The sequence below is a fragment of the Rattus norvegicus genome, chromosome 1 (assembly GCF_036323735.1).
Source record: "Rattus norvegicus strain BN/NHsdMcwi chromosome 1, GRCr8, whole genome shotgun sequence".
NCBI lineage: Eukaryota > Metazoa > Chordata > Mammalia > Rodentia > Muridae > Rattus > Rattus norvegicus.
Window position 1 is genome coordinate 210967397 of NC_086019.1, and position 15642 is coordinate 210983038.

Here is a 15642-nt window from a genome sequence, read left to right on the forward strand (position 1 = left end):
AGCAGTGCACTCATATAAATAAAAATTAATAAAAATTTTTGAAAAAGAAGTGTTGGGCTAGCTAAGAATGGAGGGAGGGCGCCAAGCCAAGCCTCTCTGAGGATGTGTCGTACAGTTTGGTTCTTGAACTATAGAACTATTTAAAGACGTTCTATGACATCTTCATATTTATATTTAACTTAGGAACCTTGACTTCCAGGACTGCCAGGATTACACAGAGCGACCCTCCCCCCAAAAGGTCACATACTGTGGAAAAAAAATGGAGAAAAATTATGAGACAAAACCTTCCGGAGTGGGATTTGGAATTAGATATATTAGTAATGTGCATTTTTAAAAAAACATCTTTACTGAGCTATAATTTATCTGCAACAACATTACAGGGTTTTTGTTTGTTTTGTCTTGTTTTTGGCAGTATTGTGATCAAGCCCAGGGTCTTGTGCAAGCTGGGCAACTGGGATCAGATACAAACCTAGCCTCCAAAATTAGATTTTAAGTGCACATCTCTGAAAAATGTGGAAACTACCTTAACCACCTATGCCACGGTAATCTAGAACATTCCATCAGCCCAGGAAGCTTCTTACTCTTCTTTGTATGTATTCCCTCATCACATACAATTTGGTTTCTGTAACCAGAGACATATCTTGTCTTTCCTAAAAATCTCTCACAAACACCAGCATGGGCCTGCCAGCTTCCCTCCACTTCATCGTATGTGTAAGAGGGCTCATGAGATGGCTGAGCCGACGAAGGTGCAGGCCAGGTAAGGTGAATCGATTCCTGCGACCCGCACGGATGTCGGTGAGGGCTGACTCCACCAGGCTGTGCTCTGACCTACACAAGGCTATCCCACCCCTTTAGCCTGACTTTTGCTATTTTGTGGGCCTTTCTTTTTCTACCCTTCTCCACCTGCCCTCCCCCCTTTTTTTACCCTTTCAACCCCATACCACAAGGTAGGAGAGAAAAAAGGGTAGAAAGGAAAGGAGGCAAAGTTATTGTTAGGCTACTTCCTGCTGATTGGAGGTGACGGTTCTTTGGGGCAAGTTTTGATCTTCACAGTCAGGATATGTAATTTCTTCTTGTTTCTTCTCTGCACACAACCACTTAACGAACAACACAACAACAACAACCACCAACAGTCACCCGCGTGGGGCTGAGCATTTATGCACCCTCTGACGTCTCCGGAATCCCAGTCACACTATCACAGAAACTATCTGCAGCTGTCAGGGCAGCTGCTAGAGCTCGGGGCAGGCCATACTCGGGTGTGGCAGACAATCTGAAGCAGCCTCACATCCCACACCTGGGATTAAAATGACAACATATAATAGTCTGTGGTTTCAAAGAAACCAAAACTCCAAAATTGTCACCATACCCCCCCAAATAAAACTTTTTTAAAGATTAAAATTAGTGATCCCCACAAGGTCCAGCCACACTGCTCTTCATCAGGCACTTTGTTCACTGTGTGAGGTGAGGACCAGTGAGAGCAGAGCAGGGTTACGGTGAAGGAGATGGGGAGGGAGGTTCAGACCACACTGCCCTTCCCTGCCTGATAACAGCCAGGGAGCAGTGTGAGTAACAGGGCGGTGGGCTCAGGAGTGAGATCTGGAGATAAAAGACCAGTTAGCTCGAGAAGACTGAGGTCTCTGTTGCCCAGGCCAGGCCAGGGATGAAGGAGTGAGTACCTGAAGACTCTGTCTCCATGGCCACAGGCACAGGCTTGGGGCAGAGGCAGGTCACAGATGAGTCAACTGAACTTATTCATCTTTTTTTTTTTTTTTGGTTCTTTTTTTCGGAGCTGGGGACCGAACCCAGGGCCTTGCGCTTCCTAGGTAAGCGCTCTACCACTGAGCTAAATCCCCAGCCCCGAACTTATTCATCTTTATGACTGAGTAATATTCCATCGTGTGAATAAGCCCAGATGCATTAGCCATGTGTCAGCTGGTGGACATTTCAATTACTTCTAGTTTTGAAACCTGCTGAATAAAGCTGTTATAAACAGGTGTGTACAAGTCTCTGTATAAAGTTTTCTACTTTCTCTTGGGTAAATGCCAAAAATTCAGATTACTGGATTGTATGTGATATGTGCAATTTTATTTAATTTTTTTTTCTATTCTTTTTTTCGGAGCTGGGGACCGAACCCAGGGCCTTGCGCTTCCTAGGCAAGCGCTCTACCACTGAGCTAAATCCCCAACCCTCAATTTTATTTATTTTTAAAGACTTATTTTTTTCTTTTCTTTTCTTTTCTTTCTTTATATGAGTACACTGAAGCTGTCCTCAGACACACCAGAAGAGGGCATCAGATCCCATTACAGATGGTTGTGAGCCACCATGTGGGTGCTGGGAATTGAACTCAGGACCTTGGGAAGAGCAGTCAGTGCTCTTAACCACTGAGCCATCTCTCCAGCCCCCGAGTTATTTTATTTCATGTGTACGAATGTTTTGCCTACATGTATGTCTGTGCACTATGTGCATGCCTGGTGCCCATGGAAGCGGAGAGGGCATCAGATCTCTGGAACTGGAGTTATGGAGGACTATGAGCTATCATGTGGGTGCTGGGAACCCAACCCAGGTCTAGAAGAGCAGCCAGTGTTCCTAACCACTGAGCCATCTCTCCATCCCATGGATATTAAATTTTAGAATAAATAATAAATTCATCTCCCAAAATGAGTCTACCATTTTAAATTTCCATCAATATGTAGAACAGTTTTAGGGGATGTGCCCCAAATGCTGCTAGCATTGGTACCTCGAGTGTGTGAAGTCCTGAGCTCCATCCCCAGAATTGAAGAGTGGAGATGGTTTAAGAGCCTTATATCCACACCAACAACTAGTGGTGCCAGCCTTTGGAGTTTCAGTCATTCTGTAAAATGTCTGTGCTGGGGTGGGCAGATAGCTCAGCAGTTAAGAAAGCTTACTGTCGGGGGCTGGGGATTTAGCTCAGTGGTGGAGCACTTACCTAGGAAGTGCAAGGCCCTGGGTTCGGTCCCCAGCTCCGAAAAAAAAGAACCAAAAAAAAAAAAAAAAAAGAAAGCTTACTGTCCTGTTAGCAGGCAGGGCGATGTGCGTGTGTGCAGACACGCAGTCAAGGACATGGCAGAGAACAACTTTGTGAAACTGATTCCCCTTCTACCTTTACATGGGTTCTGGGGATTGAACTAAGGTTGCCAGACTTGGCAGCAAGGGTTTGTTCCCTCTGAGCCATCTCAGCAGTCCATGTAGAGAAATGGCTTAGTGGTTTGGAGCACTAACTTCACACAGATATACATGCAGGCAAAACACCAATGCATGTAAAGGAATTTTTAAAAGATTTTAAGTATGATGGGGCTGGAGAGGTGGCTCAGAGGTTAAGAGCACCACCTGCTCTTCCAGAGGTCCTGAGTTCAAATCCCAGCAACCACATGGTGGCTCACAACCATCTGTAATGGGATCTGGTGCCCCCTTCTGGCCTGCAGGCATACATGCAGGCAGACTATGTATACATAATAAATAAATAAATCTTTTTTTTTTCTTTTTTCTTTTTTTTTTCGGAGCTGGGGATCGAACCCAGGGCCTTGCGCTTGCTAGGCAAGCGCTCTACCACTGAGCTAAATCCCCAACCCCAATCGTGGTAGAGCGCTTGCCTAGCAAGCGCAAGGCCCTGGGTTCGATCCCCAGCTCCGAAAAAAAGAACCAAAAAAAATTTTTTTTTCATTATTTGTGTGTGCCGAGGGTTATTGCACTGTGTGTATTGTATGTGTGTCTGCAAAGACAAATTCCTCTGATGTCGGAGTTACAGGTGGTCATAAGCCATCTGATGTGAGTGTTGGGAATTCAACTTGGGCCTATGGAAAAGCAGTACATGCTCTTAATCAGGGGACCATATCTCTAACATGATTACTTGGTTCAACAACATTCCAATCACTCCATAGAGAAACTCTGCAGCTACCGACAGTTCCAAGTCCCCTTGGCAACAGCCAACATATTTTCAGTCTCTATGGAGTTCCCTATTCTGAACACTTCACACGGATAGAATCATGCAGGACGGGAGAGATGGCTCAGTAGTTAAGAGTCCATGCTGCTCTTGCAGAGGATAGGGTTCAGTTCCAGCACCCACGTGGCAGCTCAAACCATCTGTAACTCCAGTTCCAGGGGTGTGGTCCTCTTATGGTTTTTGTGAGCACTGCAGGCAGGTACTGCACAGATACCTGCGGCCAGACACTCATGACATTGAGTAAACTGATATGAAGATAAACAAATAAACTGTGGAATTTTGTCCTTTCTTTTTAAAGGCACGGGCACCCAAGCTGGGCCTGTTCCTGTGCTTTTGTGGAGGTTGTGGGGGACATGTTTTTGGCTTTGGTTTTTTCGAGACAGGTTTCGCTGTGTAGCCCTTGCTGTCCTGGAGCTTACTCTGTGGACCAGGCTGACCTTGAACTCAGAGATTTGCCTGCCTCTTCCTCCTGAGTGCATCTCTGTGAGTTCGAGGCCAGCCTAGTGTACAGAATGAGTTCCAGGACAGTGAGAGCTACACAGAGAAACCCTGTCTTAAAAAGGAAACAAATGGGGTTGGGGATTTAGCTCAGTGGTAGAGTGCTTGCCTAGCAAGCGCAAGGTCCTGGGTTCGATCCCCAGCTCCGAAAAAAAGAAAAGAAAAAAAAAATGAAACAAATGAGCTGGAGAGATGGCTCAGCGGTTAAGAACACTGACTGCTCTTCCAGAGGTCCTGAATTCAATTCCCAGCAACCACATGGTGGCTCACAACCATCTGTAATGAGATCCCAAGGGGCCTCCTCTGGTGTGTCTGAAGACAGCTACAGTGTACTTATATAAATAAAATAAAATAAAATAAATAATAAAAAAGACCCTGTCTCGAAAATGAAACAAACAAAATCACTTAATTATTTATGGAGTGCTAAGTGGTTGGCTCAGTGGTTGGGAGCATTGACTGCTCTTCCAGAGGACAGGGTTCAAGTTGCAGTCCATACATGGTAGCTCACAACCATCTCTAAGTGTAGTCCCAAAGGATCAGGCACTCTCTTCTGTCTCTGAGGACACAGCATGCATGTGGTACAAATATACATGCAGGCAAAACATCCACAAACATAAAACAGTTTTTAAAAAATTAATTTATTTTTATTTTATGTGTATTGGCTTTTTGCCTACATGTGTGTCAGTGTAAGGGTGTCAGATCTTGGAGTTTGAAACAGTTGTAAGCTGCCATGTGGTTGCTAGGAATTGAACTCAGGATAGTGCTCTTAACCGCTGAGCTGTCTCTCCAGCCCATAGTTTTAAAGTTTTTAAGAAACACTGTATTTTAATTTTTTGTGCTTGAATGTTTTACCTGAACATGTGTGTGTATGCATGCACCTGTGTGTCTGTGTGTCTGTGTGCCTGTGTAAGTGCCTACAGAAACCAAAAGAGGGTGCTGGATGCCCCGGAGCTGGTTGTGAGCTACCCAGCATGGTACTGATCCAAACTCTGGTCCTCTGAGAGAGCAATTAGTGCTCTTAAACAGCAGAGCTATCTCTCCAGCTTCCTCTCCTTGATCTTTTTGCAACTTGAATTTAGGATGTATTAGACAAGCTTGGGATAGCTTTGTTCTACAGAAGGGTTTAGAAATGACCTCTGAAAATAGCAAGACAATGAGTTCAGTTGTTCCAGCCCATACCATCTCTGCCACTGTACTATAGATTAGCCAGGTAGAGAAAGCAAGCAAACACACAGGTTGTAGTGGACCTGTGGTAGGCCAGATTTGGGGGTCTCTAGTTTGTCTTTCCAGCTTCTAGGTCATGGTCCCTATTCCTACAGCATAAGTTCACTGAGGTCTCATGTCAGCCAGAATATTAATGAAGTATTTTCATTCTGATTAACCCACAATCCAAATTCTCATAGGACCGTGGGATCTGTAGAATCTCGCCTTCCCTCTCAGCCTCACAGCAACAGTAAATCTGTCAGTTCCCACAGTCACCCTGCACATGTGTAGCTAGCCTCAGCTAAGGGTTCACAGAGAAGCCACACACAGACTGGCAGTCTCCACAGCTATCTTCCCCGCAGCTTGCCTTTGGATTTCCACCTGCTTTAGTGGCCCTCAACCATGCGCTCTGCCTTCCAGTGCAGCAGAACTCCTGTGTTCTGCTTGAGTGCCAACTCTGTGCTGTGTCAGGCAAGGGGAGGAGCCAGTTGTCTGGGGTTTACCTCAAATCTTTTCTTCTCTCAGGATCATTTCTAATTATCTCTAAAAGCCAATAACAGGCCATGTCCCAATTTTAGAGCCATTTACAGTGGCAGGCTCTGCCCTGGTCTGAGTCAGCAGTCCTAAAACTCAAGTCCTAAACCTCCCATTTACCATCCATCCTAAAAGCCTAGAAGCAATGCATGCAGCAAAGAGCATATCTGGAGTTGCTTTTAGTTTCTGAAAACAGTTTTCCCTCTTAAAGAACCTGAGATCTGGGCTGGAGAGATGGCTCAGCCGTTAAAGGCTAGGCTCACAACCAAAAATATAAGAACCTGAGATCTCTGAATGAATGGTAATTTTCATCAGGGTAGATCAAGGTGTACCTGGAACAGTGTCCTGTGACAGGAGCAACAACGTGCTCAGAGACCTAGGGTCAACTGTAGGGGCTCCTACTGCCTAAACTTGAGTACCAGAAAGATCACTGTGGGGCTGGAGAGTGGCTCCACTGATACTGCTCTCACAGAAGATCCAAGTTTAGTTCCCAGCACCTACATTCCCCAAAGCTCATAACTTCCTATAACTCCAGCTCCAGGGGATCCAACACCCTCTTTTGTCTCAGTGAGTACCCACTGCATATAAACACACTCAGGGACATACACATACACATTAAATAAGTCCTCAAAAACAATACTAATCGCAATGATGTAACACATTGAATCTGCAGGGGTAAATGTGACAAGAAAAAAATCTTTTTACTGAAAAATAATAGCTTACTAAATCAATCAAATGTATAATATAGAGAAATTACACAATTTTTAAAATACAGTGAAATAAATAATTTAGGCAAGACTATTACCTGATGTTAAAACTAGTATTTGAGGGTTTAGGGGTGCAACTTAATAACAGAGAACTCGCCTAGCATACACAAGGCCTTTAATGATCCCCTAGACACACAAAAAGTAAATAAGAATAAAACCAATGGTTGGTAGATTATTGGGGAACATAATAACCACATAGTTTCAACTTATCACTTTGTAAAAAAACAATGGAAGGGATGAGTCTTTGATAGAAGAGACAGTTCAGGGGGTTGGGGATTTAGCTCAGTGGTAGAGTGCTTGCCTTGCAAGCGCAAGACCCTGGGTTCGGAACTCAGCTCCGGGGGGGAAAAAAAAAAAAGAGAGACAGTTCAGATAGTATGAGTGTGTGTTTGCTAGGTTTGTTTGTTGTGATTATGGTCTAGAGCCTAGATTTTCCTCATTATTTCTTGGTTGGTATGGATGGAAAACACTTTGGCAGTTTCTCATAAAGTTGCTCAGAATGATCCAGCAACCCCACTCTCAGTTGTGTACCCAGACAAAGTGAAAGCTGGGACTCAGGCACACACAAGACAATGCCCGCTGCAGCATTTCTCACAGCAGACAAAGGCTTAGACTCCAAATGCTTAAAAACGTGAAAATGGATAGGTAAACTGCATGAATACGTAAAAGGACTATCTCTACCTTAACAAGGAATGACATTCTGGAATATGGAACGACTTGGCTAAAACCTGAACACATTATGCTAAGTGAATTAAGCCACATGCAAAGGCCCAAATGAGGTAAGATTCCATTCCCAGCAGTACTGAAGGAGGCAGATTCACAGAAAGCACACTGTACCACAGGCGAGTTTCTGTTTGTGATAAGGAAACGTTTCTAGACGTGGATAGTGCTGAGGCTGTATATTACAAATGTACTCTGTGGTGCAATGCTGGGGACTGAATCTAGTGTCTCACTAATACATGACAGGAAGTGCTCTGCCTCTGAGCCATAGCTGCAGCCTGTGCATACAGTTGACGCTACAATTTATACTTGTAAAAATTTAAATTATATTAATTAAAAATTTTGACCGGTTGTGGTGGCGCACGCCAGTAGGATTTGCTGAAGGAGGCAGAGGCAGGAGGATCACGAGTTCGAGGCCAGCCTGGGCTACATGTTTTTGGGGTTGCGGATTTAGCTCAGTGATAGAGCGCTTGCCTAGAAAGCGCAAGGCCCTGGGTTTGGTCCCCAGCTCCAAAAAAAAGAACCAAAAAAAAAATTTTTTTTGGGTGTGTTGTGGAGACAGGATTTCCCTGTGTAGCCCTGGCTGTCCTGGACCTCACTTTGTAGACCAGGCTGGTCTTAAACTCAGAGATCCTCCTGCCTCTGCCTCCCGAGTGCTGGAATTAAAGGCATGAACCACCAATACCTGGCTTATACTTCAAATCTTTATTTATGTATTTTTATGTATATGGATGTTTTGCCTGCATGTATGTTTGTGCACCACATGCACATCTGGTGCCTACAGAGGTCAGAAGAAGGTGTCAGATCCCCTGAGACTGAAGCTATGGAAGGTTGTGACTAGTGCTAGAAATTTAAGCCAGGTCCTCTGAAAGTTTTAACTACTCTTAACCACTGAAGCATTGCTTCAGCCCCCAAACAATTATGTACTTTGTTGTTGTTGATGATGATGATGATGATTTTTTGAGACAGGAGCTCTTATAAAAACCCTGGCTATGCTAGAACTTTATATGTAGACCAGGCTGGCCTCAAATTCTCAGAGATTCACTTGCCTTGACTTCCAAGTGCTGGGATTAAAGGCATGCTCCACCATGCTTGGCCCAATTATATATTTTTAAATGACTAAAGTAAATTATAGTAGTGCATGCTTAGAATCTCAGCACTCAGAAGGCTGAATCAGGAAGAGTTTAAGGCCAATCTAAACTATACAGCAAAAACCTGTTTTACAAAAAGGGATAAAGTAGTAAATTTTATGTTATGCATATTTTTACCAAAATTATTTTTAAATACTATTTATTTAATGTATGAGTATACTGTAGCTGTCTTCAGACACACCAGAAGAGGGCATCGGATCTCATTACAGATGGTTGTGAGCCACCATGTGGTTGCTGGGAATTGAACTCAGGACCTCTGGAAGAGTAGTCAGTGCTCTTAACCACTGAGCCATCTCTCCAGCCCCCTGTTGTTTTTTCAAACGGTCTCACCATGAAACCTTGGCTGGTCTGGAACTCACAGAGATCTGCCTGGCTTTGCCTTTTGAGTGCTGGGATTAAAGGAATGGGCTACCTTGCCTAGCCCTATTTTTAAGTTTGTAAAAGTTGTTTTATTTTCATTTTATTTATATGAAATGTCTTGCCCATGTACCTGGTGTGCTAGTATTTTGTTTTGTGGATATCTGTGATATGTCTGTGTGCTAGTGTGGATCCATACATGCCACAGCATGCAGGTAGTGGCTGGAAGACAATCTTGGGTGTTGGTCCTTGCCTTCTACCTTCTTCAGACAGGATATCTCTTCTTTACTGAGCATGCACCAGACTTCCATAGGTTCCCTTGTCTTCTCTCCCCATAGCAGCACTGGGGTTACAGGTGCCTATGTTATTGTGCCTGAGTTTACATGGGTTCTAGGGATCTGGGTCTTCGGGGTTACATGGCAAGCATCTTCTACACTCAGCCTTCTCCCCACTCCTGTAAACAGGTTAGAGGGGCCTTCTAGGCAGAGCAGGCAACTTCTAGGCAGAGAACTGAAGTGTCTCAAAGGAACAGTTATTGTGATGGCCCATACCTCTAATCCCAGCACTCATGAGCAGAGGTAGGCAGATCTGAGTTGGAGACCAGTCTGGTCTACAGAGTGATTCTACAACAGAGAAACCCTGTTTTAAAACAAACGAACAAGCAAACAAACCTAAACAAAAGAGGAAAGAAAGAAAGAAAGAAAGAAAGAAAGAAAGAAAGAAAGAAAGAAAGAAAGAAGGAAAGAAAGAAAGAAAGAAAGAAAGAAAGAAAGAAAGAAAGAAAGAAAGAAAGAAAGGAAGGAAGGAAGGAAGGGAGGGAGGGATGGAGGGAGGGAGACACAGGCTAGGATCCTGGAAGATAAAGATAGAAAGGCAGGGCAGTGCCATGTGGAATGGCCCTGAGTCATGAAGGAATGCACCGCTGAAGGCACTGGACATGGAGTAATGTGAAAGTGATGTGAGGCTCCAAAAGATGGCCCGAGTCTTTGCGCTGATGGAATGACACAGCCTGTCGTTAGCCTAGAAACAGCAATGAAAGCCTAGGAACCATGAAGGCATGGTGACAGGGATGGGGGCAAGGTCAAGGACATGGGAGCAAAAGGGAGATGTCTGAAGAAAGACCATCAGAGTCTGGATTGCCACCCAGAGGCTTACGTCTGGGTGTGAGGGGTCTGGAAGTAGAATTGAGGAGGCAACAGGAGGTTGCTCGGAGCTCCCACACTCAGAGATGAGCTGCAAGGAAAGAGAATGGACTTTGTCCCAGCTGCTCTGTCACACGAACCCTTCAAGGCCCTCGTACTCCAATCCACCATAGTTCCAACAAGAAAAAGAATCCTTCCAAGGGCAGTTCCTTGCTCAAACCAGCCTTTGCCTGCCCCCACAACCCACTGCCAGAAACCTTGACGCCCAAGCTACCTTAGTTCCCTGGCCTTCAGTTCCATGATGTCCTCCCTTTAATGGAGTCCCTTCTCACCTAGGCTCCAAGTTCCTGGCATTGCTGCCCTGCCCTCCCCCCCCCCCCGGAGCTGAGGACCGAACCCAGGGCCTTGAGCTTGCTAGGCAAGCGCTCTACCACTGAGCTAAATCCCCAACCCCCCCTGTCCTCCTCTCTTATCTGGGTCCTTTCTCCTTTGTCAGAGAAGAGGAATCAGAGATATCTTCCTGGAAGTTCAGTACAACAGGGACACACCTAGGACAAGATGCAGAGGCCCAGCAAGTGGCATGTGCTCCTGTGCTTCAGCTGGTCCTGCGGGATGGCAGCAGCAAGACCTTCTGAAGACACAGAAGTCATCCCAACACAGGAGCATTCAGGACAATGAAGTCTTCAGAATGTGGACAGACAAGAAGGAGGTATGTAGTTGAACCATCAGTGAGTGGGTGGTATGGTCCTGAGGGCTTCTTAGGCTGGGAATCAGTTAGCCAAACCAGGATGGCTGCTTGGGAAGATAGGGTAAACCCACCTATCTCTAAACCTCCTCAGGACACATGAGAACAAGTCATGTAGGACACACATAATCCCTCTTGTCAATGAGCCTCCTACCCAGACCTATCTCACCTGACAGCTGTCTCTGCTTTGACCTGGTCTTCCTGTCTTTGTGCCCTTCCTTGTCATTCTCACCTGTCACTGTACCTCTCCAGCTCCCTGAATCTGGAGGACCAGCTGGGTGGGGTAGGAATTCCTACCCAGGCTAGCCTCGCCAGGCAAACTTTTACAGCTTCCTTCCCCATGCAGGTGGGGAACAGATTCCTATTCTTTTTTTTTTTTCTTTATTTTCTGAGCTGGGACTGAACCCAGACAGATTCCTATTCTTGCTCCTATAGCCAGAAACACAATTCCCCAAGTATCTCAGCTATCTGGGTACTCATGTGCCAGAGGGTAAACCTGGCAGAGTCAAGGAAAGGAGCTGTAACTCTCAACGGGATTGCACACATGGGAACAGGTTTGCATCCAATGAGTCAAGAGAATGAGAGACTCTCTTCTAATATATCTGTGAATAGGTCCTGTGAATAGGTAGAAAATAGGCAGGAAATTCTGGCTGAGTTGGGAAGAGAGAGAATTGCTTTCTGGAATCCAGCTGAGGATTGTGGCCTCCCAGTCCCTTAGCGATATTAGGCAGGAAACTACTGGTCTCAATGCCGTCAGTTAGCTCTTAGATCTATACCCTAAGAAGAGGACCTTCAGATTGAAAAGTGAAACTACATCACAAGAATCTGCTGCTGCTGAGACCAAATGAGATCGCATGCAAGCGACGGTGCTCTGCAAATGGTAAAGGACCATTATACTCCCGAAACCGGCAGGCACAGGCCTCCTTGGTAGACATGGAGCTATCATGACTTCTTACCCAGCAGGCCTGGACTTACCAGACTTCATCTGACAGTGAGCCGTGAAGGAATCCCACACACCGTGCAAGCGGTTATCTGCAGCCAGCGGAGATGAAGCAGACGCAGAGCAACCGCAGGCTTCCAGGTACAAACCAGGGCGATCTTTCGGGTAAGGTCTCTCCTGGGTTTATGTTTCCAAAAAGGGGAGCACTCATAGTCTCCTGAAGGTCTGAATCATCCCATATCTAGGACAGAAAAGGCAATTGGTTGTGTGCTCCCCTTTTACACCGTCTCCCCATTTCCCTGGTTTGAAGGTGACCTTGCACCCACCTCAAGTCAGATGACTGGGAAACTCGGACCTTTTTCAAGAGGCCCTGTCCCCCAGGCTTCCTCCTCTAGGTCTTGTCTATTTGTGCCTTACTTGAGAGACACTGCTGCCTCGACTCCCTGGACCCCTGTCTCAGAAGGCTAACTTCTGGGCTAGGAGAAAAGTAGGACCCCGAGCATCCTGGAGATGGAGTCGCTTTGCTCATCCTTTTGCAGCGGCCTGGCAACCTGGTGTGGTAGAAGTAGCTTCCTGCTGCCAAGGGCATCATAGATGGGAGGTTATAGTGGGTGGCTATGGGTTGTCAAATATGGACATGGATTGAAGGGGTGTCCCTTTGTTCTTTAAGGTTGCCTCATGGTCTAGGTTTCATTCCTCCCATTATAGCTCTTCCTTAAAGCTCCAGGAAAGGAGGTTCATAGACCTTTCTACACATCAAGACACTATTAGTTTGCTCTCTCAGTGGGTTGGTACTGTACAAAATATGCCACAATCTGGCTCTTGCCCCATAACCACCTGCCCGGTCATGTTCTTCCTCCTTAGGAATGTAAGAAGGCCTCCAGTCCTTAAGTACCTAGCCTGGTCCCATACAGGGAAACTACTCACTGATATATATTATATGCTGAGATATATGAGGAGAATACAGAATCTGTCTTCTAGGACCATCTAGTCAGGAGCACAGACAATGCTCTTCTATGATCACAAGCTGTAAGAAGGGTCCCCAGAATACCTTGTCCCTAATTTTTTTTTTTTTTGGTTCTTTTTTTCGGAGCTGGGGACCGAACCCAGGGCCTTGTGCTTCCTAGGCAAGCGTTCTACCACTGAGCTAAATCCCCAACCCCCACCTTGTCCCTAATTTTTGACGTGTACACTTTACATTTTCTAATACATATCATTAGGAAGGTCATGTGAAGCCTCCTCTTTTTCTAGGTATATTGTGATTTGGGAGTGGGCTCTCCTGCATTGGAATCTCCAGAGCACAGTGACCTAGACCTTGAATGCTACATTAATATTTACTTTTTTTTTTAATTCTTTTTTTCGGAGCTGGGGACCGAACCCAGGGCCTTGCGCTTCCTAGGCAAGCGCTCCACCACTGAGCTAAATCCCCAGCCCCACGTTAATATTTACTTAACTTAATGTTTGGACTCTGTTTTCTGGGGGCAGAGGTTCTATTTACATCATCACATTCCTCAGAGTACCCATACAGTATCACATACATAATAGGTGTTTAAGTGCACGGGGGTTGGAGGGATGGCTCAGTGTCTTAGAGTACTTGTTACTCTTGCAGAGAACCCAGGTTTGATTCTCAGCACCCATATGGAAGCTCAAAAGCATTCCTAATGTCAGTTCCAGGAGGATCTGATGCCCTCTTCTGACCTCTGTTGGCACTGCATGCATGTTGTATACAGACATCCACAGGCTAAATACCCATACATATCAAGTAAAAGAATGAATATTTTGAAAATGTTTTTTTAAGGGCTGGAGAGATGGCTCAGTGGTCAAGAGCACTGTCTACTCTTCCAGAGGCCCTGAGGTCAATTCCCAGCAACTACATGGTAGCTCACGACCATCTATGAACATGCAGATAGAGCATTTGAATCTTTTAAAATATTTTAAGTATATTCAGCAACTTTCATATAACAAGTAAGTGCCCACATCCTCTATGAATCCTAAGGAAGGAAAAGCATCTTCCCCACCCCCTGATGGTGGACCCTGAATCCTCCCTACATGCTGGGCCTGTAAGTGCCCTGGCCTTCAGACTCAAGCCTCCTCCTCACAATCCTGCCTGAGAAGCATTACTTAGAATAGTGGTTACTGTATGTAGGCATTGAACTAAAAATGTAGGGTGTGTGTGTGTGTGTGTGTGTGTGTGTGATCTCTGTGAGTTTGAGGCTTGCCTGGTCTATAGAGTGAGTTCCAGGACGGTCAGGGCTACATACAGAGAAACCCTGTCTTGAAAAACAAAACGAGGGCTAGAGAGATGGCTCAGCGGTTAAGAGCACCCGACTTCTCTTCCAGAGGTCATGAGTTCAATTCCCAGCAACCACATGGTGGCTCACAACCATCTGTAAAGAGATCCGATGCCCTCTTCTGGTGTATCTGAAGACAGCTACAGTGTACTTATAATAAATAAATAAATAAATAAATAAATAAATAAATAAATAAATAAATAAATAAAAGAAACAAAACACACCCCGAGGTGGGGGCCTAGCTCAGCACGTAAGAGCACTTGTTATTGCAGGGGACTAGGTTTGATCCCCAGCACCCACATGAAGGGTTCATAACCATCATTAACTCCAGTTCCAGAGGATCTGACATCATTTCCGATCTTCATTAGCAACAGGTATTCACATGGCACACATACAGGCAGACAGTTAAAGTACCCAGGCACATAAATCTGTACCCAAATCACAAATCTAGGTTGTCTAGATCCCAAGCTGAGAGTCTTGGTTAAACTATCTCATTCCCCACCCTCCACCGCCATTTTTTCTTTGCACTTGGGGAGAGGCAGCAACTATAGCTGTAGGTAAATTAATTGCATGGCTAGAAAACATCTTAAGGATTATTTGTTTCGAGTGCCATTTTATTTTATTTTATTTTATTTTATTTTGAGACAAATTCTCATTATGTAGCCTTGGCTGACCTGGACTCAAAATATATGTCGAGCTGGCCTTGAACTCGGAGAGGTCCACTTCTTCTTAAGGCGTGCACCACCACAACGTGCTCAAGTACCTTCCTTATTTTACAAAGACTGAAACTTCGGTTCAACGAAATAAAGGGGTTTGTCTTCTATTCCAGAGCAAACCCAATTGTACTGAGTGGAACTCAGGGATCAGCCTGGGGTTCGGACTTCTTTGGAGACAAGAGTCGGGTCCAAGCCCCAGTTGCACCGGTCTCCTCCCGGACAGGATTCTACTTCCACGTTCACTCAATACCCACCATCCCCACCCGCTGTCCGCTTGTTCCCAAGGAGTACCTGTGTGTGTTGCGTAGGCCCTGCGCTGGAGGGTGACAAGATTTAGAAATTGGCTCAAGGTGAGAGCACCTTGCAGGCCAGAGAGCCAAACTCTGGTCTCGCCGAACTCCTCAGGACGCCGAGGCCCCGGGAGCGCGCGTACTCCAGGACACCCCGGAGAATTTGGCAGTGTTGGTCCCTGGAGGCAGGTGAAGTTCCCCCACTTTGTCCCCGTAATTGTCGGCAAATCCGGTCCTGCCTTCCTTTTATCTGAGGGAGCAATATTCTAACTAACCCCTCAGAGAAGAACTGTCCCGATTACTTGGGGTCGAGGTTCCCATGGAAAC

At 45.5% G+C, this 15642-nt stretch overlaps 1 protein-coding gene across 2 annotated transcripts in view; it reads right to left on the bottom strand.

The window, feature by feature from the left end:
• Rad9a (RAD9 checkpoint clamp component A) overlaps positions 1 to 15642 on the bottom strand; it is a 65069-nt gene extending 49427 nt beyond the window's left edge. For both annotated transcript variants that reach the window (XM_063282223.1, XM_063282180.1), the window contains exons 1-2: positions 15317 to 15642; positions 12054 to 12259 (exon numbers count right to left, since the gene is read on the bottom strand). In XM_063282223.1, the coding sequence (XP_063138293.1) occupies positions 12054 to 12063 (10 nt within the window). In that variant the 5' untranslated portion in view covers positions 12064 to 12259; positions 15317 to 15642. The remainder of the gene's footprint in view (positions 1 to 12053; positions 12260 to 15316) is intronic.